This window comes from Didymosphaeria variabile, assembly GCF_027946475.1.
Source record: "Didymosphaeria variabile strain IMI 356815 chromosome Unknown scaffold_4, whole genome shotgun sequence".
Classification (NCBI taxonomy): Eukaryota; Fungi; Ascomycota; class Dothideomycetes; order Pleosporales; family Didymosphaeriaceae; genus Didymosphaeria; species Didymosphaeria variabile.
Window position 1 is genome coordinate 1,482,891 of NW_026611623.1, and position 22,567 is coordinate 1,505,457.

General features: G+C 50.4%; 7 protein-coding genes across 7 annotated transcripts; 6 read left to right on the top strand and 1 right to left on the bottom strand.

Moving 5' to 3' along the window:
• Window positions 1-50: 50 nt before the first annotated feature.
• On the bottom strand, window positions 51-3,623 carry BMS1 (Glycoside hydrolase 2 (Mannanase, beta-galactosidase); the record flags this gene model as incomplete). The annotated part of the gene is made up of 2 exons (XM_056214164.1): window positions 51-3,437; window positions 3,489-3,623. The coding sequence occupies 2 exons, from the start codon at window positions 3,621-3,623 to the stop codon at window positions 51-53; spliced, it is 3,522 nt and encodes a 1,173-aa protein (XP_056071431.1).
• Window positions 3,624-3,979: 356 nt separating this feature from the next.
• Window positions 3,980-4,296, top strand: N0V89_005388 (uncharacterized protein; the record flags this gene model as incomplete). The annotated part of the gene is made up of 3 exons (XM_056214165.1): window positions 3,980-3,994; window positions 4,048-4,157; window positions 4,209-4,296. 3 exons carry the CDS (start codon window positions 3,980-3,982, stop codon window positions 4,294-4,296), a joined length of 213 nt encoding a protein of 70 aa, XP_056071432.1.
• A 1,385-nt stretch (window positions 4,297-5,681) lies between these two features.
• N0V89_005389 (uncharacterized protein) lies at window positions 5,682-10,377 on the top strand (the record flags this gene model as incomplete). Its single annotated transcript, XM_056214166.1, has 5 exons — window positions 5,682-8,037; window positions 8,190-9,424; window positions 9,494-9,557; window positions 9,808-10,119; window positions 10,199-10,377. 5 exons carry the CDS (start codon window positions 5,682-5,684, stop codon window positions 10,375-10,377), a joined length of 4,146 nt encoding a protein of 1,381 aa, XP_056071433.1.
• A 414-nt stretch (window positions 10,378-10,791) lies between these two features.
• On the top strand, window positions 10,792-11,608 carry N0V89_005390 (uncharacterized protein; the record flags this gene model as incomplete). The annotated part of the gene is made up of 2 exons (XM_056214167.1): window positions 10,792-11,400; window positions 11,468-11,608. The coding sequence occupies 2 exons, from the start codon at window positions 10,792-10,794 to the stop codon at window positions 11,606-11,608; spliced, it is 750 nt and encodes a 249-aa protein (XP_056071434.1).
• Window positions 11,609-12,895: 1,287 nt separating this feature from the next.
• N0V89_005391 (uncharacterized protein) lies at window positions 12,896-14,205 on the top strand (the record flags this gene model as incomplete). The annotated part of the gene is made up of 4 exons (XM_056214168.1): window positions 12,896-13,315; window positions 13,367-13,663; window positions 13,719-13,895; window positions 13,942-14,205. 4 exons carry the CDS (start codon window positions 12,896-12,898, stop codon window positions 14,203-14,205), a joined length of 1,158 nt encoding a protein of 385 aa, XP_056071435.1.
• Window positions 14,206-14,378: 173 nt separating this feature from the next.
• On the top strand, window positions 14,379-15,699 carry N0V89_005392 (uncharacterized protein; the record flags this gene model as incomplete). Its single annotated transcript, XM_056214169.1, has 5 exons — window positions 14,379-14,606; window positions 14,656-14,879; window positions 14,933-15,015; window positions 15,066-15,546; window positions 15,603-15,699. 5 exons carry the CDS (start codon window positions 14,379-14,381, stop codon window positions 15,697-15,699), a joined length of 1,113 nt encoding a protein of 370 aa, XP_056071436.1.
• Window positions 15,700-21,159: 5,460 nt separating this feature from the next.
• Window positions 21,160-21,849, top strand: N0V89_005393 (uncharacterized protein; the record flags this gene model as incomplete). The annotated part of the gene is made up of 1 exon (XM_056214170.1): window positions 21,160-21,849. The coding sequence occupies one exon, from the start codon at window positions 21,160-21,162 to the stop codon at window positions 21,847-21,849; it is 690 nt and encodes a 229-aa protein (XP_056071437.1).
• Between the last annotated feature and the right edge of the window lie 718 nt (window positions 21,850-22,567).

Consider the following 22,567-nt stretch of genomic DNA (forward strand, 5'->3'; position numbering starts at 1 on the left):
ATGTTTACCTATGTTTAAGTATAACGAGGCTCTATCGAGGGAGCACGACTCTATTTGCGTCTCTTCCCACCACCGCCGCCGTCTTGCTCCTGATACCTCCTCTTCTTTCCCTCCCTCTCCCAAAACTCCTGCTTCTCCCTCTTCTCCCTCTCCGCCTTCTTCTCCATGTTCTCCGCAATCTTCTTCTTGTACCCCTCCTTCCTCTGCTCCTGCGCCTTCCGCCGCTTCTCCACCTTCTCGTTCCGCAGCGTCATCACCTGGTCCAGCAGCCTTCTCGCCTTCTTCTCCTCGCCGCCCACCACTACAGCGCGCTTCTGCAGATACGTCTTGTTCTTCTGCGGCTTCATCTGCGCAATTTGAGATTTGAAGGGTAGATCGGCAGCGAGCTTGCGCGGCACGCGGAGCGGGTTGAAGTGCCGCTCCTGGCGGTCGACTGGGCGGTAGGCGCTGTTTTTGAGCGACGGTGTGGGAAGACTGAGCTCGTGGCGGACTTGGCCCGTCAGACGCATGCCAGTCCAGGCAGTGGACTCGCCAGCCTCAGGGGACAGCACAGCGTCTAACAGGTTGGTGACGGGGTTGTAGAAGCGGTGCGGCTTGATGGGGTACCAGGCGCGCAGGAAGACGATGTCGCTCATGAGAATCTTGTCTTCGAACGTCGCACGGAAGTTACCCTCTGGTTTTGAAAGTGCGCGCTTGATTTGTCCGCGCACGCCGGACACGGTTCGGATGGAAGCGCCCTCGAATTTTGCGACTTCGAGAGCAGACTGGAACATGTCCTTAATGAAAGCTGTGTTCTTGAAGATCTTATAGGGGTGCCCGGTGAGCTTGAGCTTTTTAACGATCTCGAATGACTCGTCCACGGAGAGGACAACGCCTGTGGCTGCGATGCGAAAGCCTGGCGTCTTGTTGCTGAATGACTGGACGCAACAGAATCCCGTGTTTGGCGCCACGAGTGGGCCGTAGAACGTGCCGTGACAATGCATGTGTTCGGGCGTGTACTTGAGCATGCGATGCCGTTGTCTGTTCTCGTGGATGCTATAGATGGGCGTGACTTGGAAGCGGCGCCAGCCAAGGGAGAAGATGAGGGGGTCGCTGGTCTTGAGGATCTTCTTGTGCCAGCGATGGCGTTTGATGCGGACCTGGACGAAGCCAAAGCGCTCTTCTGTTGGTGTGAGGCCACCGATTACAATAGGGAAGCGAGGATTGAAGTTCGCTGAGAACTCGTAGGGGACCTGCTCGAGGACGATACGGGCATAGGTTCCAGCTTTGTGGCCTTCGACGCGGATGCGTGACGCGGTGTCTAGCTGGTCGAATTCGGCGCGGTTGATGTCGAGTTGTTTTTTAATGATGGCTTTCTGAGCGTCGTACCAGTCGTCTTCACCGAACTCTTCTTCCTGCCCAGAGTCTTTGCGAGCGTTGGCTTTGTCGTTCATGAAGCCTTCTCGGTCCTCTTCCTCAAACCGAAGTTTGAGCTCTTCTTTCCGGCGAGCGTTCTTCTCTCGCTCATCTTCGATCGCGGTTGCTTCATCACCATTTTCTTCAACGGCCTGTTTTCCGCCAAATTTCTCTCCGCTCTCCAGATCCTCAAACTCGCCATCACCTTCATCATCCTCTCCGTCAAAGCCCTCGAACTCATCGTCATCGTCTCCGCTACCGCCTTTCCCATCCATGTGGCCCACGGCAAATCTACTCTTCAGCTCCTCAATATTCTCTTCATCTTCCCACTTTTCCTCCAACGCAGCGTAATCAAAAATGGGTATATAACGATCCTCGGCATTAGCAGCATCATCGACTTTCGATTTGTTAAAGAAATCGTCTTCGTCTTCGTCCTCCGCTTCCTCTTCATCGTTGTCTTCGCCTCGCCACTGTTTTAGAACATCAGCTGGCGATAGTTCCAGGTTCTCCATCAGCTTTGCGAGATCTGCAGGTTGGTACGATCGCTTCCGACCGTGCATCTTTGCTGCATTTTCCCGAATCTTTTCTTTCCATCTAAGAGCACCATCCTCATCGTCTTCATCGAAATCTTCGGAGTTAAGATCGCCATCCTCAAGCTCATCTAGATCTGGCTCTTCGCCTGATATCGAACCAAGGTCGGAATCGCTGTCTGCAAATGCTATGTCATCGGCCGACGTGTCCTTACGCTCAGAATCTCTTCGGCGAGCAAAAGCGGGTTTGCCGTTGGGTATTGAGTCATCATCCAAGAAACCGGTATCGTCCTCTTCGTCTCCGGACTCGTAGTCTTGCTGAAGTTCTTCGTCATCGCTGTCAACTCCCTCTAGCTCGGCTTCGTCAACGTTCTGATCATCTGCCATTCTTGCGTGGCGCTGCGCTTTGCGGCCAGAGTCTGCAACGTCGTCTGCTGTCCCGTTGACGGCCTTGCCTCCGCTGAACAGCCTCATTCCGGCATCGTCTTCGCCCAATAACCTCCTGCCTCCTTGTAGACCCAACATCATCTGCTCGCCGAGCCCGCGTTCTTGGTCTGGATCTGCGTCCGCATCGAATGTTGCCGTCTTCACATCGATGTAAACGGCATCCTTGTCCACCAACACACCACCAACGTCTGACATGGGCGCAAACAGTATCTTCTGCTTTTCGCCAAGTCGTGTTCGTTTCTTCTTGCCCGTCACCTTCTCCATCTGCTTCTCGAAGTAGGGTGTTGGACATGGATCGGGCAGCGCTTCGGTTGAGGAAACGCTTAGATCACCGACACCTGGCACATGTACCCGCGAACCCTGTGCCGGAAAATTTGTCCCACGTAGGTATCCGTACAGCGCTATCGTTCGATCGCACTTGGGATTCGCTTCCATATCAGTCGGCGGCGTGATGTCGAGAAATCTGTCCGCTAGACAGTACGGATGGGAATTTCTCCAGACCAAGGGTCTCGGATTCTTCATAACGCTCAAGAAGCGCGACAAATTCATGATTTCCCTATCTGGGTATCGTCCATTGGCCACACCAGAGAGGTAGAAGAGCTTTGCGCCCTGGTAAAGTTCGCTCCAGAACCTGTGTTTTAACCTCTTCTTCTGCAGCTTCAGTGTTTCTTGTTTCCGGAAAAGATCCAGATGCGTCAGAATGCCAAAGACGTTGCCCGGCATACCGCTTGCAGACAGTACGTTCAAAAATTCCATAGTCTCCATCTCGAAACCATAGTTGCCGTCAATCATGAGCAGGCATATATCAACCACCTTCGCAATGTCGATCATGCTAGCCAGCGAGTCGGCGGGGCATTCCATGAACGTGAGGCGTCGGCGCTTCGAGGTAACGACCGTTAAGGGCCCAGTCGGCGTGGAGAGTGTTTGCTTCGTGTATCGACGGATAAGCGATTTTATCAGTGTAGTCTTTCCTACACCCGGAGGTCCGACGACACCAACGACAATGGGAGGCGCCTCCTCGGGAAGGCGGTCAACGAGCGGAACATGAAGGCGCTTTTCTTTGACCTAGAATCTTGTGTTAGCAAAGCAGCTTGAGGGCTGTCTGAATTGTCCTACATCATGCGATCGCGCGGCCTGCTTCGCCAGTCGACCAGGCGCTGAATACGCAAACGCCTTCGGATTTCGCTCCCCGCTTGTCGGCGCCTTCTTCTCCTTCTGTTTCCTATGTGGTCGATTCGCCTGCTCCGACATATTGGCGTCTCACCGAAAGAATAGGCACAGAATCACCAGAGAAATGCGCAGAGGCGAACGATGCGCCAGTCGGTGTCGCGTTTCCAAAATTTCGTGCTAGCGGCCGTGCCAAGATTGCTGGAGCAGGGGTATGCCATGAGCCGCGCGCTATCGATAAGGGCGGACGCGAAGTGGGCTGGAGGGGCTGAGGCGTGTTGCAGTGAGGCACCGATGGGTACGCGTGATGCCTGCGCCGATGACGTGCGTGTGCTGGACCAAGGTCGTGGTTATCTATATAAACACTCTACGGTACTCTACTTGACCGTAAACCATACCAACATCGCTCGACCTTCTCAGTCCATTTGCACACCTTCAACATGCCTGCTGTCAACGTGAGTCTCCCATCTTGCCCTGAGAAACCGCGTCTAACCGCATACTTTTCCAGGTCACCCTCAAGTCTGGTGCTTCCCCTGAGGAGCTCGACAAGGCCAAGCAGAAGGTTCAGGACCAGGGAGGCAAGATCACAAACGAATTCACCCTCATCAAGGGCTTCACGTATGTCACGCACCTTCCTTACCTGCTGCTGAGATGCTAACGTCCACCTAGTGCCGAGTTCCCCGAGGACAAGGTCGGTGCCCTTGAGACGAACGAGCACCTCACCGTAGAGGCGGACTCGGAGGTCAAGACCCAGTAGATGCAATCTAGCATAAGCGATGGTGCTACGAATAGACGGATACATTACGATGCATGAAGCATGAATAGGACATGCCATTAGCTATTGGGCTTGACGAGGATCCGCTGGCACGCAGCGGTGGGTTTATGACCTAGTAATGCATACCTTCGATTCTTGAATCTCTTCACATGCTGCGGTTCAGACATCTTCGCGTCAACTCGTATTTCCATGCCGTTTTCTCCCCCCATTGCGCGTAGCGTGACTCTCCTGGCAAGTTCATTGCTTTCTATCTGCAACACCTTCGTTGTGTGTAGCGTACCAAAGGAAGCCTCCAACACGTGAATCAAACGAACGACTACAACGCAACAATCGTGAAAGTGGAAATTAAAAAGTGAAACCCTCTTAGAACAGCATCGACGTCGATGAGTGGACAGCCGTACCCTCTTGGACGAGGCTGCGTGCTCCTCTTTACTGCATGGGGCTCAGCCACTCTATTCTTGTGGGCTGCAGCTGCCTTCGGCTGAACGCTTCACCCGATCACTACCTCTCAGGCATCTCGATCTCCCCCGCCGACCTCCAAACTAATACGTTCCCTCCTAGATCTCACAAAACCCCACAGTCAGTGAACAGCTCTGTGCGCGGGCTACGAGCGACCTAGAGATCATCGCCACCGTACTCGTACAAGGCTGGGTCCGTAATTTTGTGAGTCGTACTAGGATGCAGGGTACAAGCGCTGACCTCATATAGAGAGTTCTGAACACGAGCGGTTATGGTAGATAGGACTAGCGCACGGGCGCAAGTCTCATCCACGGGGCTGTCCGTCATTACAACACCTGAAGAGCCTCGCTGGGACATCGTCTTCGTCCACGGATTTACGGGCCACCCCGAGAGAACCTGGTCTACTAAGGTAAATCGTGACGATGCTCCGAAAGCGGCCGAGCGCCCTTCAAAGCGGCAGAAACTCAACCAGGCACTTCAAACATTCGCCGGCAGCGTTGAAGGAGAGTCTATACCCAAGGTATTCTGGCCACGCGATATCCTGCCATCCACGATCCCTGATGCAAGAATCTTGACCTATGGGTATGATACACATATCCGGCACAGGTAAGCAGCGTTTGACTTGTTCCACGCCTGTGATATAGCAGAACGATGTCTGTGAAAGGCTATAATAACTCTTCTTCCGAAATAGATTAGATGCGCCAGTGCCTCAGAGTACCGTGTACGACATTTCGTGGAATTTTCTCATTGCCCTGGAGGGCGAACGCAGGGCGGACCCATTGAGACCAACGATCTTCATCGTTCATAGCTTAGGCGGTATTGTAGTGAAAGAAATGCTTCGCCGATCTAATGGCTGCTCAAGAGGTCAGCCCCACCTCCATCAAGTTTTTGCTTCAACCAAAGGCATCATGTTCTTCGGAACACCGCACGGAGGTTCTGATCCACGCGGGTTCCTTCACCATGTTGCGGAAAGGCTCGTTAAAACCATTGGGTTCACCTACAACAAACATGTTGTCAACGCACTACTGCCATCCGGTGAGCGCCTCAAGGAGCTACGAGACGAGTTCGGACCACTCGCAGAAGAACAGCAGTGGATCATACATTCGTTCCAGGAGCAACAGGGAGTGGCAGCACTTGGTGGTGCAAAGGTCGTTGAAGACACCTCCTCCTATCTCAATCTTCCAGCAAGAGAAGTTTCGGAACATATCGAACGCAATCATATGGAGATGTGCCGCTTTACAGGAACCGATGATGTTGAGTATAGAAAGGTGTCACGAGCATTGCTGAGAATGACTCAAACGGAAGCTCGATCTGAAGAACCATCGGTTCAGGCTCTACGGCCTTTGACTGACGAACACAAGCAGATGCTTTTAGAGTCCTTGAATTTCGAACAACTTGAGTCCCGACAGAGGAGCATCAAGGAGGCCCACAAAAAGACATGTCGATGGTTTTTGAGCACTCCAGAATACAAGAACTGGCTAGCCTTAAATGAATTGGGCGAACACAATGGATTCCTATGGATCAAAGGCAAGCCTGGAGCTGGGAAATCGACACTGATGAAGTTTGCCTCCGAGAAAACTCGTGAGAGACTTAGAGGTGTTACAATTATTTCCTACTTGTTCAATGCAAGAGGGGAAGTTTTGGAGAAATCCACGATTGGTGCATATCGGTCACTGCTGCTACAACTCCTCCAGAAGATACCCAGCCTCCATGTAGTACTTGACTCTTTGAACGCCGCAACCCAAGTCATCAGTCCGATATATCAATGGGATATCGCAGCCCTGAAGCATCTGATCAAGTTCGCGATTCAGAATCTCGGCAGTTCCTCAGTAATCTGCTTCATAGACGCGCTAGACGAGTGCGAAGAGGATCAGGTCCACGACATGGTACTCTTTCTCGAGCACATCAGTGAGGCCATACCAAAGGAGAAGAGCTTCCGCGTGTGTTTGGCGAGTAGACATTACCCGCATATCAGCGTAAAACATGGCCTGAGTTTGATACTGGAGGGTCATGAAGGCCACGAGGAAGATATCACAAATTATCTCAGCAACCAGCTATACATTGGACACTCGAAATTAGCGGAAGCTATACGAAGCGAAGTTCACGAAAAGGCTTCTGGAGTATTCATGTGGGTCGTCCTCGTTGTCGGCATCCTGAACCAAGAATTTCAACGGGGCCGCATTCATGCCCTCCGTCGCAAACTCCGCGAACTTCCGAAGGATCTGCACAAATTGTTTCGCGACATCTTGACACGTGATACCAATAACATGCCAGAGCTCGCTTTGTGTCTACAGTGGGTCCTGTTCGCAACAAAACCTCTGACCCCGGAGCAGTCATACCACGCGATACTTGCAGGTGTAGAAAAGGAACTGAGCCCGTGGGATCCGAAAGAGATATCAGTAGACGACATTTGCAGATTTCTACTTGATTGTTCAAAGGGCTTGACCGAGACCACCGGACCCAGATCGGCTAAGAGAGTACAGTTCATTCACGAGTCTGTACGAGATTTTCTACTGAAAGAGGATGGATTTTCAACCATCAATTCTCGCTGGGGAGCTAACCTCCATGCTCAAAGTTATGAAACATTGAAGAATTGCTGCATTATTTCTTTGACAGCCGCATCGGTACAGACAGCTCCCTTCTCTCAGGACATTGATCACAGGGAGTCTCTTTGGATTCACCGATACTCAACGAATTCCAAACCCGTACAGCATCGGCACAGTCGACGTCAAGAAACGAGCGGAACACACTGGCCATTTTTAGAACACGACGCGCGAAATGTCATATTCTATGCTGACAAAGCTCAAGCCAGTGGCGTGGACCAGAAAGCCTTCCTGGCTACTTTTCCACTTGAAGTCTGGATAGAATACATCAACAATTTCGAGAAACATGCGATCCGCCGCTATGATCCAGCTAGTCATCTCAGTCTCCTGTACATCCTTGCGGAACGAAATGCTGCACATCTTTGTAATATATTGGACTACATACCAGCGTATGTCCAAGTGGAAATGCAACGTTATGGAACCCCTCTTCTTGCAGCGTTGGCGACCGACAGTCTAGATGTGGTGAAGCTCTTTCTCGAGGATGAGAAAGCACATCGAGGACGATCACACCGACTATTTCAATACTACGATGAGTACATGAACAACTACTCACAAGATGGTTACCTCAAAAGAGATTTTGTGTACGTTCACGACGAAAGTGTCCTGTTGAACCTAGTCAGATCTCACCAAGGTGCTATGCTCCAATTCTTGCTTGAAACAGGTGAGTTGATTTTATTTTGGTGCCTACCCGGGTAGGATTCCCGATAGCTTTGCCTAAGATTATTATATTCGTTCAACGTACGGATGGATGCTCGTTCCCTTCCGACGTCAAACCACCATGCTGATCATCAATGTGCTTACCACTCGTAAAAGGCCGATTCGACGTCGATTTTGACATTGACAACGACGAAAACTTGTTCTTATATGCTTTGCATAATGGCCAGAATGGCACAGGGAAACAAATCTTTCAATACGTAAGCGCGGATACCAAGTCAGTGCTCCTAGACCTCGCTGTTGCAAAAAACCACTGGAGCTTCATCAAATTTATACTTGATGGAGATAGCTGTGCTGCTCATTTATTGCCAAGGTTATTGTCTCAAGCAATCACATTCGACAAGGCTCGGGTGGTAGGGCTGGTGTTGAATCACAAGAATTTTGATACTGCGAACTTGTTTGGCGACTACTCGCTGTATCCTGAGTCCTTCCTCTTTGACCTGGTTGGGAAATACCCTTCAGAGACATTACGCATGATTTTCCGCAAAGGACAATTAAAGACAAAGCTGCTCGAGCAGCTGCTATGCACAGAGAGCATGTGGGAAACCACGTCAAACGGTTATGACAATTTTGGGTTCCATTTCAATTCTGAACTGGCCTGGTGGATGAGCGATGTAATACATCCTCTAGTCGAGCGAGATGACATGGATATCAACTGCCGAGATGCCCAAGGAAGAACTCCCTTGTTTTTGGCTGCCTTTTTTGGTAAATTCAGAGCTGTGAAACTTTTCACCAGATTGGATCAGGTCGACGTGAATGCTCCAAGCGAGGGTGGCGAAACCCCCTTGATGGCCGCTTTGTTTTCTCCTTGTAGCCAAATCGTCGCGAAAAGCTTACTTGCGACAGGCAAGGTTAACCTCAAGCTCAAAGATTCTCTTGGACGCGACGCCTTCTCAATCGCGGCAAGTTTGCGGCCAGGCAATCTGAGAGCTGACTTTATCATCGAGCACAATCTTCCGCCACCGCATCTCTCGGACCATCTTCTAACACTCAAGATCCTCTACGAAGCTGGAAAGCTCACAGAACACTTCGATATCAACTCGCAAGACAAGTGCGGACGGTCTCCTTTGCTATGGGCTTGCACTGACCAGCCAGCTACAAGGTATTCAGCAAAGGATAGATACGAGGTAGTCAAATTTCTGCTTGGAATAGAAAACATTCTCCCGGATCTGGCAGATTTTTCAAGACGCACTCCGCTCTCTTGTGCAGCAGAAAACGGCTACGTTGAAGTGGCCGCACTATTACTCGGTACAGACAAAGTCAATGTCGCCTCGAAAGACAGTTCGGGACATACACCTCGTTTTTACGCGGATCAAAACAAGCAGACAGAGATGGTAAGCCTACTGGAGCGGCATCAGGCTCAAATATTTCGATCTCAGCCACTGCCCTGAATGCGCTTGGAGCAAACAGCTATCTTCCGGAATTACGCAAGTCACTGCACCCTATCTTTGGGGGAGCTAACACAGAGTACGTTGCTCAGTGTCCGTTTGACGCCGCAGCCTGTTGTCTCATAGTCAGTCTTCTGCACTGGGACATTGGTCTCGAAATAACGGAATTACTGGTCTTAAACGGCGCTAAGATTCCCACTTACCGGCCACAACACCGAAAGGCTGGCGTCAGTGAGAGAGAAAGCAGGCTCCAATATGTTCGTCCACGAATGCGACATAACCTCAACTGAAATCTATTGACCCCGTGGCAATACTGGCGACTACTATAGGCATGGAGCTTCACGTGGTCTTCATCGACGCTGGATACGCAAACCTGGAGCCTTTCACCGCTGTCTCAAAATATTTTTCCCGCCGTACATCTAACACCAACGTCTTCGGTGCATGCTTCGTCGCACAAGGCCTCGCACCGTTGGTCAAGCCCGGCGACACAACCGTCTTCACGACCTCGATCGCAAAACCACCGTGGTATTCTAGGCATGCTTATCTACGCGCAGCGAGTAAAGTCGCAGTGTACTCGTGCATGCAGACGTTGAGTGCGGAGCTGGCATATCAGAGTGTCCGCGTAAATTCTGTCCGCCTTGGTACGTTGAGAAGCCTACAAAGGGTGTCGAGGGGACGTCTGCAGAGAAGCTGGCGATTGTCGCGGCGCACGGTGCACAGATGACGCCGCTTGGGGGAATGAGGAGGGCAGAGGAAGCGGGGAGGGCGGTATTGTTTCTGGGGTACGAGACTACGTTTTCGACGTTTTCGACGGGGATCTGGCGGTGCTGGAGAAGATGGATGATCGAATGTGGTTGATTGGAAAGGCGCCGAGACGATTTGTGCAGGAGTTGCTCTAGTTTGCGCTTTGGGAGAATGACGTGGTAGCTGTAGGCGCAGCATAGCTGTTTATAGGTCGTTAGTAGGCATGATATATATCAGTAACCTCAATTGTTCACCGTGGGGGCATACGATCCACTAGTTTCGAATCCATTGTGCGTGATGGAATGCTTCCTAATCAGCGCTTTTCCGGACTTGGTCATCAGCAGGACAATATGCGAGGCAATATGCAATCAGGATTCTCAGCGGTATGAAGTCGTGTGACGAAAGACATCAGCAATGGGACAGTGCGACCGGGAGAATTCGGGGATGACCATCAGTCGCGCGGTGTCTGCAGCTCCGGCATGCCGATGGGTTTGTGCCCTATAAAAAGCGAATAATGTTGAAAGGGCATTGCACTTTAGATATTCGCACTTCTCTCCATCATCTCCATCATGGCAAATACCGCTTTTCTGTTCGTCCCCGGTGCCTGGTGCCCAGGCTTCTACAACCACAAAGTCACGGATAAGCTTCAAGCTCTCGGCTACCACGCCGTATACGTGGATCTACCTTCATCTGGAAAGAAGGACGATGCACCGGGTCTCCAAGAAGATGCATCCCACGTCCGGACCCATGCTGCTGCGATACTGGATTCCGGGAGCAATCTCGTTATTGCAGGCAATTCCTACGGCGCTTTCGTAGCCCAAGAAGCGTGCGAAGGCCTTACGAAGGCCTCCCGCCCGGATGGGTCCCATGTCTGCCACATCGTTATCATCGCCTCATTTTTCGCTCGAAAAGGCCAGACGATGAAGGATCTTGTGGATGGTCAGGTACCCATTCCCGAAGATAATGAATGGCTCGAGGCTCCACCTGGGGATGCGGCCTACAAAGCCTTCTTTAGTAGCTTATCGGAGGATGAGGGACTAAAGTATGGAAATATGCTCCGTGAGCAGAGTACTAGGGCGTTGGTCGAACCGTTGACATTTGCTGCGTGGGAAACCGTGCCGACCACAATGGTGGTTGCTGGGAAAGATCTTGCTCTGAAGCCACAAACGCAATCAGAGGTAAGCCATGTCAACACGGTCCTCGATATGATTCACAAGTATACTAATTCACCTAATTGTAATTTAGAGTTTTGAGGATGCACAGAAAACAGGCATCAAGGGGCTGAGGAAGGTGGTCTTAGCCGACGGCGAACACGTCACTATGTTGTCGAGTCCTGACGACATCGTCGACGTCTGCGTGGGGATCGCTGGTGTTGATGCAGAGTAACGTTTCTGGGGTAAGCTGCGGACATGTGGGATGATCTAAGCATATGTAAACGTTAGGAGGATGGAAATGAGATGGCTGATGCGGAGATTGACTGCGCAGTAGTAAGCATCCTCTTCGCGATTCACGGTCCATCCTAGGTATCAATATTAACCCAAAAAGTCAGATCAGCAGTTCCCAAGAACATTGACTAACAGCACGTGATGAAAGTGCGCAAGAGACATTAGGAGTGAATGGGTTCTTATCGATAAGTGCACGTGATAGCGCGCCCGCTGAGACCAACTGCACCATCCTTCCTCAATTTCATCACCCTCTTCCCCAAAACATTGCATCTTCATCGCTCTCAACGCCGTTATCTTGGCGACTACAACCTGTTATCAGTAAACAAGGCCAAACACAAATAATGAAACAGCTGCGACCCACATGCGACATTTGGTCTGGACCGTCGAGCGTGTCGGCTAGCGCGTCTGTCAGTCACGCGCGCTACGAACGCCATCATCGGATGGCGACCTTGTATCTGCATTGCACAAACTCATCCATCCTCAAAGGGGTAGCAAAGTTGCTGATTTACAAGTGACCGTGAAGCCCCCTATACTTCGCTGACTCATAGATGTAAATATGCCTTTCTCCAGTGATAGGTTGATATGCCTAGCTCTATCGGATCATCGCTATCTGAGGCAGCTAGCAAGCTACACTTCCGACCGGATCAGCCTCGTCCAGCCTCGCACTCTGTACCTCCAAACAATCTACCCCAGCTTTTCAGATTCTCCGATCGACCTACGTAGGTAAAGCGTGTTAGAGCTATTTCCCAGAGCATCGGAATCAAGATGTTGTGTGCCATCAACCCCAATGGCAAAGGTGCCCTCGTCACATATGACGAGTGAAACAGACAGCTTGCGTGTGCAAAGGCGCCACGACGCCACAAACCGGAGAGGTCTGCTCCAGGTTGATCGCCCTCGATTGATTCGTTTTCAAGCAATAGCCTGGCCTTCTATGTTGTCGCACCTTCAACGAAGTTTTATGCATAGCTATCGGCGTTAGACTCTCTATCTCGACATGAGATCACTGATAAGGCTGGAGCAATGAGCGAACGCGCCAGATACGGGAACTTTGGATACCGAGTAACACTTCTCGTCTTTGTCTTATTCATGCTCGACCCTCGTTCTTCTCCCCATGCTGTTGTGTTTTTTGTTTTCAGTGAGCTGGACTCATTTGTTTTGCATCTAATCTGTCTTATTTCACATAAGGGGCAGTGGGCTGGGCTCACTTCCACTATTTTCCAGTACCATAATGCCTAATAAGGAGGAAAAGAGATCCTCTACATCATCTAGCATACTTTCGAAAGATTCGACTCCACTGGCCGCACTAGAGAAACGACTGACAGCCTGGGACCTTAATCTGCCCGAAAAGGGCTGGGCGTCTCTGTACAACAGCGATAAAGGCGGCATCTCCGTATCGAAAGATAGCTCGTCGATATATTCAGTCGAATCTCTCAGCAAGCACATTGAGTCGCCCAAAAATGAGAACGAGAACGAGAACTCCCCGTACGAAGAGGTCCGTGCCGCGGTGCCAAACTACGATGAAGTTGTACCGGTCAACACCATCCGTGCTTGGGTCATCGGGCTCATGCTTTCTTTCATGGGAGCTGCAGTCAATACCATTTTCTCACTGAGAAATCCTGTTATTGGCGTCGGTATAATCGTCGCACAGGTGCGCGCCTGAACAACAGCAAGAAGACGGCTGCTAACAAACCACTGACAGCTTGCTGCCTATGTTCTAGGCAACGCCTGGGCAAGGTTCGTGCCTTCTAAGCAGTATACAACCCTCGGTGTGCAGTGGAATCTCAACCCGGGGCCTTTCAACGTCAAAGAGCACGCACTTATCGTCGTCATGGCCAACGTTTCGTTCGGCACTGCGTATGCGACCGACATTATACTTGCGCAGAAGATTTTCTACAAGCAGGACTTTGGAATTGCCTTCCAAGTTCTCCTCACGATCACCACATCAAGCGTCGGCTATGGCATTGCAGGCGTACTCAGACGTTTTCTCGTTTATCCGGTTTGTGCCATAGCGATTCGATTGCCGCGTCTCCTCATGCTGATTGATAGCGCAGGCTGCCATGATCTGGCCTAGCAATTTAGTCAGTGTCACGCTCCTGCATGCCATGCATGAGAAAGGAGAAGATCTAGACCCAACCGTCTTTGGCGGTAAGATGACTAGGTATAAATGGTTCGGGATAGTCTTCCTGGCTTCATACGTGTACTACTGGAGACCTGGCTTCTTTGCACAGGTACGAAAGCTACCTCTTTTTCGTCCCTCATACTCACCTTTTATAGTTCCTTAGCATCTTTGTATTCATCACTTGGATGTTCCCACAAAAACCTGTTGTCAATCAGCTTTTTGGTGGCACTTCCGGCCTGGGCCTTCTTCCTTTGACACTCGACTGGACCACGATAACAGGCTTTACTGGCAACCCTATGATTCCTCCATGGCACGCCATTGCAAACATTCTGCTTGGGGTCCTCATCTTCTACATATTTGGGTGCCTGGGTCTACACTACAGTGGTACTTGGTTCGCACAGCACCTGCCAATGAGGTGAGCCACGCTACTCTCGATCTACATTTCTTCAATGCTGAACAGCCCAGTGACTCCACTACCTATGACAACAGAGGATTAAGTTACAACACGTCCCGGGTTACAACACCTCAACTTACATTGAACGATCAAGCCTACAAGGAATATTCACCTTTGTTCATATCTACCACATTCGCTATGAGCTATGGTTTGTCATTCGCCACTATTGCATCCGTTGTCGTGTACACATATCTGAACTACAAGGACCTAATAGTTGGCCAGTTCAAAACCTCACAGCACGAGAAGCCAGACATCCACATGAAGCTCATGCATAAGTATAAGGAAGCACCGGAATGGTGGTACGGGGCATTATTCTTGCTGATGTTCATACTCTCGCTAGTCACCGTGTTGGCATACCCGACTGAGGTAAGTCTCGTCTCGTCAGAAGGATTGACAATCTTCTAATCATGAGGAGTTCACCTGGTGGGCGTTCCTCATTGCGATCGCCTTCTCGACAGTGATGGCGCTTCCCATTGGCATCATCCAAGCAACCACAAATCTGCAAATTGGGTTGAACGTCATCACCGAGTTTATTATGGGTTACATGCAGCCTGGGAAGCCGCTCGCTTTGATGATGTTCAAGACTTATGGGTTCATTACAGCGAGCAGCGCGTTGGGCTTTGTTGGCGATCTGAAGTTGTAAGTAAGCCCTTATAGAATTGTCGTGCTCGCGCTAACATGACTGTTACCAGTGGCCATTACATGAAGATTCCACCGCGAACTATGTTTGCCGCACAAGTCGTTGCAACAACTCTCTCGTGCTTCGTACAAATCGGTAAGTGTACCAATCTTTCTCTTTTTTTCGCCGGCTAATTCTCTACTCAGCCGTCTTGAACTTTGCATTGAACAATATTGAAGATGTGTGTGAACTCACCCAGAAGCAACGCTTCTCCTGCCCGGGCGGTCGGGTGTTCTTCTCCGCCTCTGTGATCTGGGGCCTTCTGGGTCCACAGCGCATGTTTAGTCCTGGTCAAATATACTCGGCGCTCTTGTTCTTCTTCCCAGCTGGGGCACTTGCCACGGTCATTCTACATTATTCTAGCAAGAAAATTAGGCCACTCCGATTTGCGATGACACCCCTCATCTTCGGCGGCGGTCAAGCAATTCCGCCAGCTAGCCCCCTCAACTTCCTCACCTGGGGCATTGTGGGCTTCATCTTTCAGAAGTATATCAAGACCAGGCACTTCAGATGGTGGTCGAGACTTAACTATCTTACGGCTGTGGGGCTCGATACTGGGTTGGCTATTAGCACGTTGACGATTTTCTTCATTTTTACGATTAACAAGATTGATGCACCGCAATGGTGGTAAGTTCAATGGTGCTATTTTTGTGACACACGTAGCTGATTGGTCGGTGCACTAGGGGCAACACGGTCATCGCTACGACGATGGATACACAGAACACAGCAATCCAAAGCCCGGTGCCCGTGGGCCAGACCTTTGGGCCTAAGTCCTGGTAGGTGAAGGAGTCACTCGGCAAGGCTTGTTGCATGTATACATACCGTCGTTACCTAGGCGTCCGCGTCGCACTTTTGTTTGAGTTCTCATTCACAGCGTTTAAACCTTTCATTCGTTGTATATAATATTGTGTACCTCCAGCAGCACACAGACGTGGTGTCGTGTGATATAATCAGGCAAAGCCTGGGCATGGTACGCTAGAACCCCTGTCGCTTGCGATTCGTGACGCTCAGGTAGCCCAGAGTGCTCTTCGCGTGCGGCAGCCGACATGGTCGTCCGTCAAATCTTTTGCCTTTCTCAACGGACCACACAAGCATGTGGTTAGCCTGTTGTCCTACATGATGTTCTGTTTCTTCACTATCCTACGATATCAGCTGATCGAATGGCTTCACCTCGCATCTCATTCAGGTTTCGGAGGAGCCTCACCGCAAGATGCCCAGGAATTCGATTGGCGTGGAGCGCGTGAAAGCTCTACCAAGGTTTAGTCTAAGCAAGCACTTGCTCGAATATAGCTTCGACAAACTACATTGGGTTAATACTCCGATCTATCTCCATCGTACCTGTAGATTTTCGGACAATTTCTTCTGAGGAACTCTCGTGGTATTAGCCAGATCGGCGCTGTTTCGCAGACGCGACACAGAGTTCCACGTGCCATCCTGGAGAGGATCTCGCACCGGCTCATCCTTCGATCTTCCAGGGTTTGGCACTAGTGAACGGGAGTGGAGGTGCAGATCACTAGGCCCGCTGCCCCACTTATGAACCTCCTCCAGCGACTTGAGCCTCCAATCTACGGCGATGCCGGATGTTATACAGAAACGAGTGTCTTGTCAGTGCTGTCGGACGTCTTGTTCTTTTCTGGGCCTTGATACTGGTAATTCCTCTTTCATTAACGCCCGATCTCCACCTCGCTGTGACCACGATCCGCAGTGACTTTTTCTCGTCTTCCACCTTCCTGAGATATTGAAGCGTCTTCATCAACAAAGTGGCATGCATGCGTGACGAGCTGCTGAACCCAGACGCATATCATCGCCAGGCCATTCCTGAACGCGGATGTCCAGCTGGTTGCACTCCTTACGAAGACGTGTTCGCACCCGCATTGAGGAAAGATGGCAGCGGGCGATTAACAGCTCCGGCAGCAGTCATGCGAAGCAACGTTTTATTCAGCTCCTCCCAGCACTTCCGTATTTGATTATCGGTATGAGTGAGACCCAGGTCCGACTTGTTTGTGTGTCCGCCAAACCTTCGGATCTTAGCGTTACCTATCGTGCGGAAGTCGTACCTAACGTGGTCCGCTAGGTACCGCACCATCAAGATGACGTCCACCCGCTAGTCTGCAGAGCCTCGAATATAACAACAACGCTGAGTTCTGACCGTTTTCTGAGTCCACTGTTGCAGTCATGCAGCTCGTACGAGCTTCTCGAGTCACGTCTCGACGCTGTTTCGTTGGAAGTGGCGTTGGGGTGTCGCGCAGTGGTGGCTACCCGCTGGCTTTTGATTCGCCCATGAGCTGTTTCAATGAAACGCATTCGATGGCGCAAAGTCTATCGGAGAATGGACGTATGCGGCAGTCCGTCAAACCTCCGGCGCCACTCTACGAAACTTTCGATGTCGTCTGCATGCACTGAGTACTTTGCTTGCTGAAGAAATAAAGAATACGGTCCTCCGTCGTGTGTTCCGGGTCGAGATGCAGTTTCTCCAACATGGGTATGCGTGCGCTGGTCTTCGCTTTGTTATGTCTTCTGATGTTGGGAGACGTCAGAGGGGATGGGGTGCAATCGCGCGAACTGGGTATCGCAGACATCCCTCCTTGCGGCGTGAGTGTTCAGTCTCTAGGGATCATGGTTTAAGACTTCTAACATACCCGTAGCTTACATGTCTTCTTCTCAACATGGCCGATAGCGGTTGTGAACTCTCCGATGTCGAATGTCAATGCAGTAACATTGTCCTTGCCAAACACGTATCATCATGCATGCTTGCAAACTGCACGATGGAAGACGCCTTGGGTATGCAACCAGATATTTCAGGGTTGAAAATGGCTTACAATCATTTGAAAAGGGTTCGCCCAAGTACAAGATGGCATGTGCGATCTCTCGGAGGCTTCGAGATCGAATGAGATTTTCATCTGCACCTGCATCTGTTATCCAATCGCGGTCTTTTTTGTCATTCTGAGGCTCATCGGCAAGACCATCTCCAAGAGAGTTCGAAAGGAGGATTGGATCATTGTGAGCTCGCTAATTCTAGCTGCGATGCCTATCGCATGCGTATTGAAGAGTGAGTGGTAGAATTAGTTGCACAATCTGCACTGACAGTTGTTAGTGACCTCTATTGGTTTTGGCGAGCACCTGTGGAACCTGAAGCCAGATGAATTATTTCACAGTCTCCGGTATTGTAGGGCAGTCTTCACTCTGATGTAAGCTCAGTAGTGCTGACACTGGTAGTCTATATCGCATGGTCTACATACGTCGTTGTCCTGGGTATGCTGAAAGCCTCCTTGGTCATGTTCTACCTCGAGATCTTCCCAGCGAAGAAAGTCCGCACTATAGCTTACATCATCCTGGGATGGATCATCGTCAACTCGCTTATTCTGTTCTTTCTCACGATCTTCAACTGTTGGCCAGTCAATGCCTTTTGGAATAGGGACATCAAGGGACGGTGCATGGACATCAATGCTCTGGCTTTCGCAAATTCTGGGTCATCAATCGCACAAGACATTGTTCTCCTTGTGTTTCCCTTGGCTTGCATACGACAACTGAAAATGGAACGTGCTCGAAAGTTTGCAGTCGGCCTGATGTTTAGCATCGGTACATTGTAAGTTCAATCATAATCCTCACGAGTGGAAGCTAAACTGGAGGGAACAGTGGTTGCATTGCAACAATTATCCGCCTGCAATCGCTCTTCACATTTGAAGCCACACTCGACCCGACGTGGGACTACGCACCAGTGACCATATGGACCGAGATTGAACTTGCTTGCGGTTACGTCTGTGTCTCGCTCCCCGCCATCCGTGTACTCCTAGGTCGCGTGTTTCACACGGACATGTTCTCCTCTTTGAGTCGTTCGCGAAATAATACCGACCCGGTGATCCCGCAATATTCCGATCCCAAACCAATGCCTAAAGCGGTACCTACACAAATCAGAGCAAAGAGAAAGACTGTTTGGATGCGTCTTTCGACCGCAGCGTACCGGGACAACTCAAGTTCAGAAGCAGCAGTCGCGTGGCCCGCGGGGTGGAGTCCCCGTCCTTGGTCTGGTCCTCAGCGAACGCCTACAAAAAGTCATCGAAGGTTGGGCAGCGATCAGGGTTCTTCATGCAACTTCTCGCATATGCGAACATGTACACCCCCAGTCTCAGCCGAAATCGCGCGGTTCGGACAAGACGTAGAATTGGGGATCGTTCCGGAAGCTGAGTCCAACGCTGAAGCATGCTTGAGCTGCGGAACCGAAAATGGGTACCTTACGGCTCTGCCGACCTTGGGGTGCTTGCCGGATGCAAATTTCTCTAGAACAGATCTCGGTCGTCCCACGACGAGCGAAAATAAATGGCACAAGTGTCCTATAAGGGGCAAGGTGGTTGCTTAACATTAGTAATGTACAATCAAATTTCCAACCAAAACTGAACTTAATTCGCTAACACGCTATGCTCGCTTGAACAATACATAGACATGTATCTATCCAAATCATCCTGAAGCTGCAGCCGCAGCTGCAGACGCGCCAGCATTCGCTGAACTGGCGCTTGCCGCCGCAGTTTTAGCATCCGTCTTCTGCTTGTCATATCGCGCGTAGCAAACCCCAAGGGCGAGCAGGATATCCATGCCAGGCGCGACATTGACCAGGTCTTCTCGGTGCACATGCTTCCACTTTTCATGTATCGACATTGTTGCTACAACATACCCATTCCACAGAATCCCCTTGTCTTGCTCTAGGACCTTGTTTTGCACTAGCATCGTCTCTTCAACATTTGGCGTGGGAAAAATCGTTAAACCTTGTCAAACTTTAGCATGAAATATCTATACAGTGGCTTCAGATGATCATCATACGGTAATCTGTGCCCCTTAATCCACGATGTAACTTCACATGCCATGCCTCGCTTCCATCTGGTCGCATGCCATGGTACTCCTCGCCTTTCCCACTCCATTTATGCACCTGCTTTACCACGCGCAGCACCTCCTCGCCGATGGGTGTCCGAAAAACCATTTCACGGCGCTGCTCCTCGCGTGCGTGGAGGTAGGGCGCGCCTTGTTTTGTGATTGTGAGGTCATATCTGCTGGACCAATTTGATGGAGATTCTTTGATGAGCAATAGTGTAGTGGTTTGCGCGAGATAATTGGCATTGTGAAAGATTAGTCCCGGAGGCGGGAGTGGTGGGAGTGAACTTGGTAGTGGTGGTGACATGTTTGGACTTCAAAAGAGAAGGATTTGGTCAAGACTTGTCAGAGATGGCGACGAAAGTGTCGAAAGTCGGGCTGATGTCGCTTCTCTGATGGAACATCCACCCCTCTTATACTTCGCAAACTGTCTCACGTACGACGACGACTGCAGAGCAACAACGATGCTCACCATGATGATAAAGCTGAAGATTCGGCTGCTGTTCCCGAACGGGCAATTTCGATGGCCAAGGGCATGCGTCACCAATGACAGATTGAGCGAAACCATTGGAAAGGTTTAGTGGAAGGGGCCAGAAAGTGGAGACTGCAAGGCTGAAGCATTGCACACCACCTCATTGGTACAATTTCTACCCTACACCTCTCCGGTTTGTTTTGTGAGTGTAGAATCGTAAAGAGTTTTGTAGAGAGCACTCGGGTGGACATGATGGATAGGCGGCCCATGCCAATGATAGTCAAAATGAGGCTATAAATAATATTGTGCTTTGTGTTCAGTCCGATGCCTTGAAACAATGATTCAGCAGTGTGGTATCTCTTGCGGTATCAATGATACAATCTGGTTTAAGATCTCACATAGCAATTTTACATGGAATACAATACCGCTAAGTCGTGAGAAGGTTCCTAAGCAATATCAGATGCTACTTTCGCTGGTATTGGTGCCTTCGTAAAATTGTCTACTATACGTATCACGTTCGCCAGTTGCGATGGGCTGCACCTCTGGGTTCTGGGTAATAATCAGCGTTGGTTTTTCGAAAGAACTTGAGAGGTGGAAGTCGTTTCAGAATTGCACACGCGAAATCGCCTATTCGCGGAGTTATTTGAAACCGCTGATGCATCCCTGACAGGAATATTCGTTTCCAGATGACCATCGATATTTCTTAATATCGATGACCGTTAGTACTGTCTCATGGTACTTTCCAGCACCGAGGTGCGCATATAAAAGAAATGCGGAGTTTTCGATCAAGGGGGTCTCTCCTTTACCACACTGTTTGTTTCCAAATCACATTCTCTCCCAGGCCATCTAGTAATCTACGATCCGTCTTGATCATGAGGTCCGCATTTCTCCTCGCCGTTTGTGCGATGCTTCCTTCCGCACTTGCTCACTGGAACTATGACCGTCTTATTCACAAGGGAGCCATCGTGGGTGACTATTACACCTACATCCGACGCACCACGAATTCGAACTCTCCTATCACGGATGTTACCTCGACCGATATGCGGTGCAATGCCGGCGGGTCCTCGGGTGCTTCCACATCAACCTACACTGTAGCGGCAGGAGACGAGATTGGCTTCATGATCGACACTAATTTTGGACACCCTGGCCCGCAACAAGTGTACATCTCGAAAGCCCCCGGCCTCGCGAAGGACTACGATGGTTCCGGATCCTGGACCAAGATATACGCTGCTACAACCAAGGCAATTACCGATCAAGGGTTGCAATGGTCCACAGACAACATTGGCAGCTTCCTCTTCAATATCCCGTCCACTATTCCTGCAGGCGAATACTTGGTGAGAGCGGAAGGTCTGGCTTTGCACGGTGCCAGCACGCAGGGCGGCGCGCAATGGTATCTCGGGTGCGCGCAAATTAAGGTCACTGGTGGCGGGAGCGCGACTCCGGGCAATACAGTGAAGATTCCTGGATACGTGACCGGAAAAGAGCCAGGCGTCCTGATCAATATTTATTATCCTGTACCAACGAACTACACGACGCCAGGTGGGGCGCTATGGCCAGCGGGGACGAAGGAACTTTCTGTCGTAAAGACATTGTAGTCGATTGCTTCACATACAATCCATCGCTTTCTTTGTCAATATGAAAGTTCTTTGGAGGGTTGATACCATATCATGGACGGATGCCGACAATAAAGAGTCAAATAAGCGACAGCGTGAATGAGGTCGACTGCGAGCTAATATCTTTGTATACCGCGATGATCACCTGAAAGGATATCTATGACGTAGGAGCCCACTATCTTTGCTCAAGGATTTCAATTCCGAACTCAGTCTCGATACGATTTTGAGGCGCCAGGAAGTGGGGAAGGAGACACACTTAAGCCATAGCGCCTATACTAGAATTCATTTCGTTTTCTTGGATGCGATTGATGGAAGTCTGGTAATCCACGAAGTGACCTGCTGCCAGGGTAGCGCCGGAAAGAGGTGGTTAGCCATTCCGAACATTAATATACCTTGTTACTAGCACTAGAGTTGGTGGAGGATTCGTGCCCTCCTAATACAAATTTTGGCCTCTGACCTGACTTCAGATGTAATTTTCGAGTAAAAGGAAGCTGCCGGCGTCTGGAGAAGAGGGATGGGGTCCGGAAAAACGGAGCCGGAAACTCGCGTTGTTCGTTCTGTCAAATTTACATATGCAGCTGCATGTCGTGAGACTGCACACCAAGTTTCAAACGCGTTGCGCAACGATGTTCAGCGTCTCCGTAGTGGTTGGAGATGTGGTGCCATGTACGTCGATCTTTTCAAGCCTCCGCATGACTCA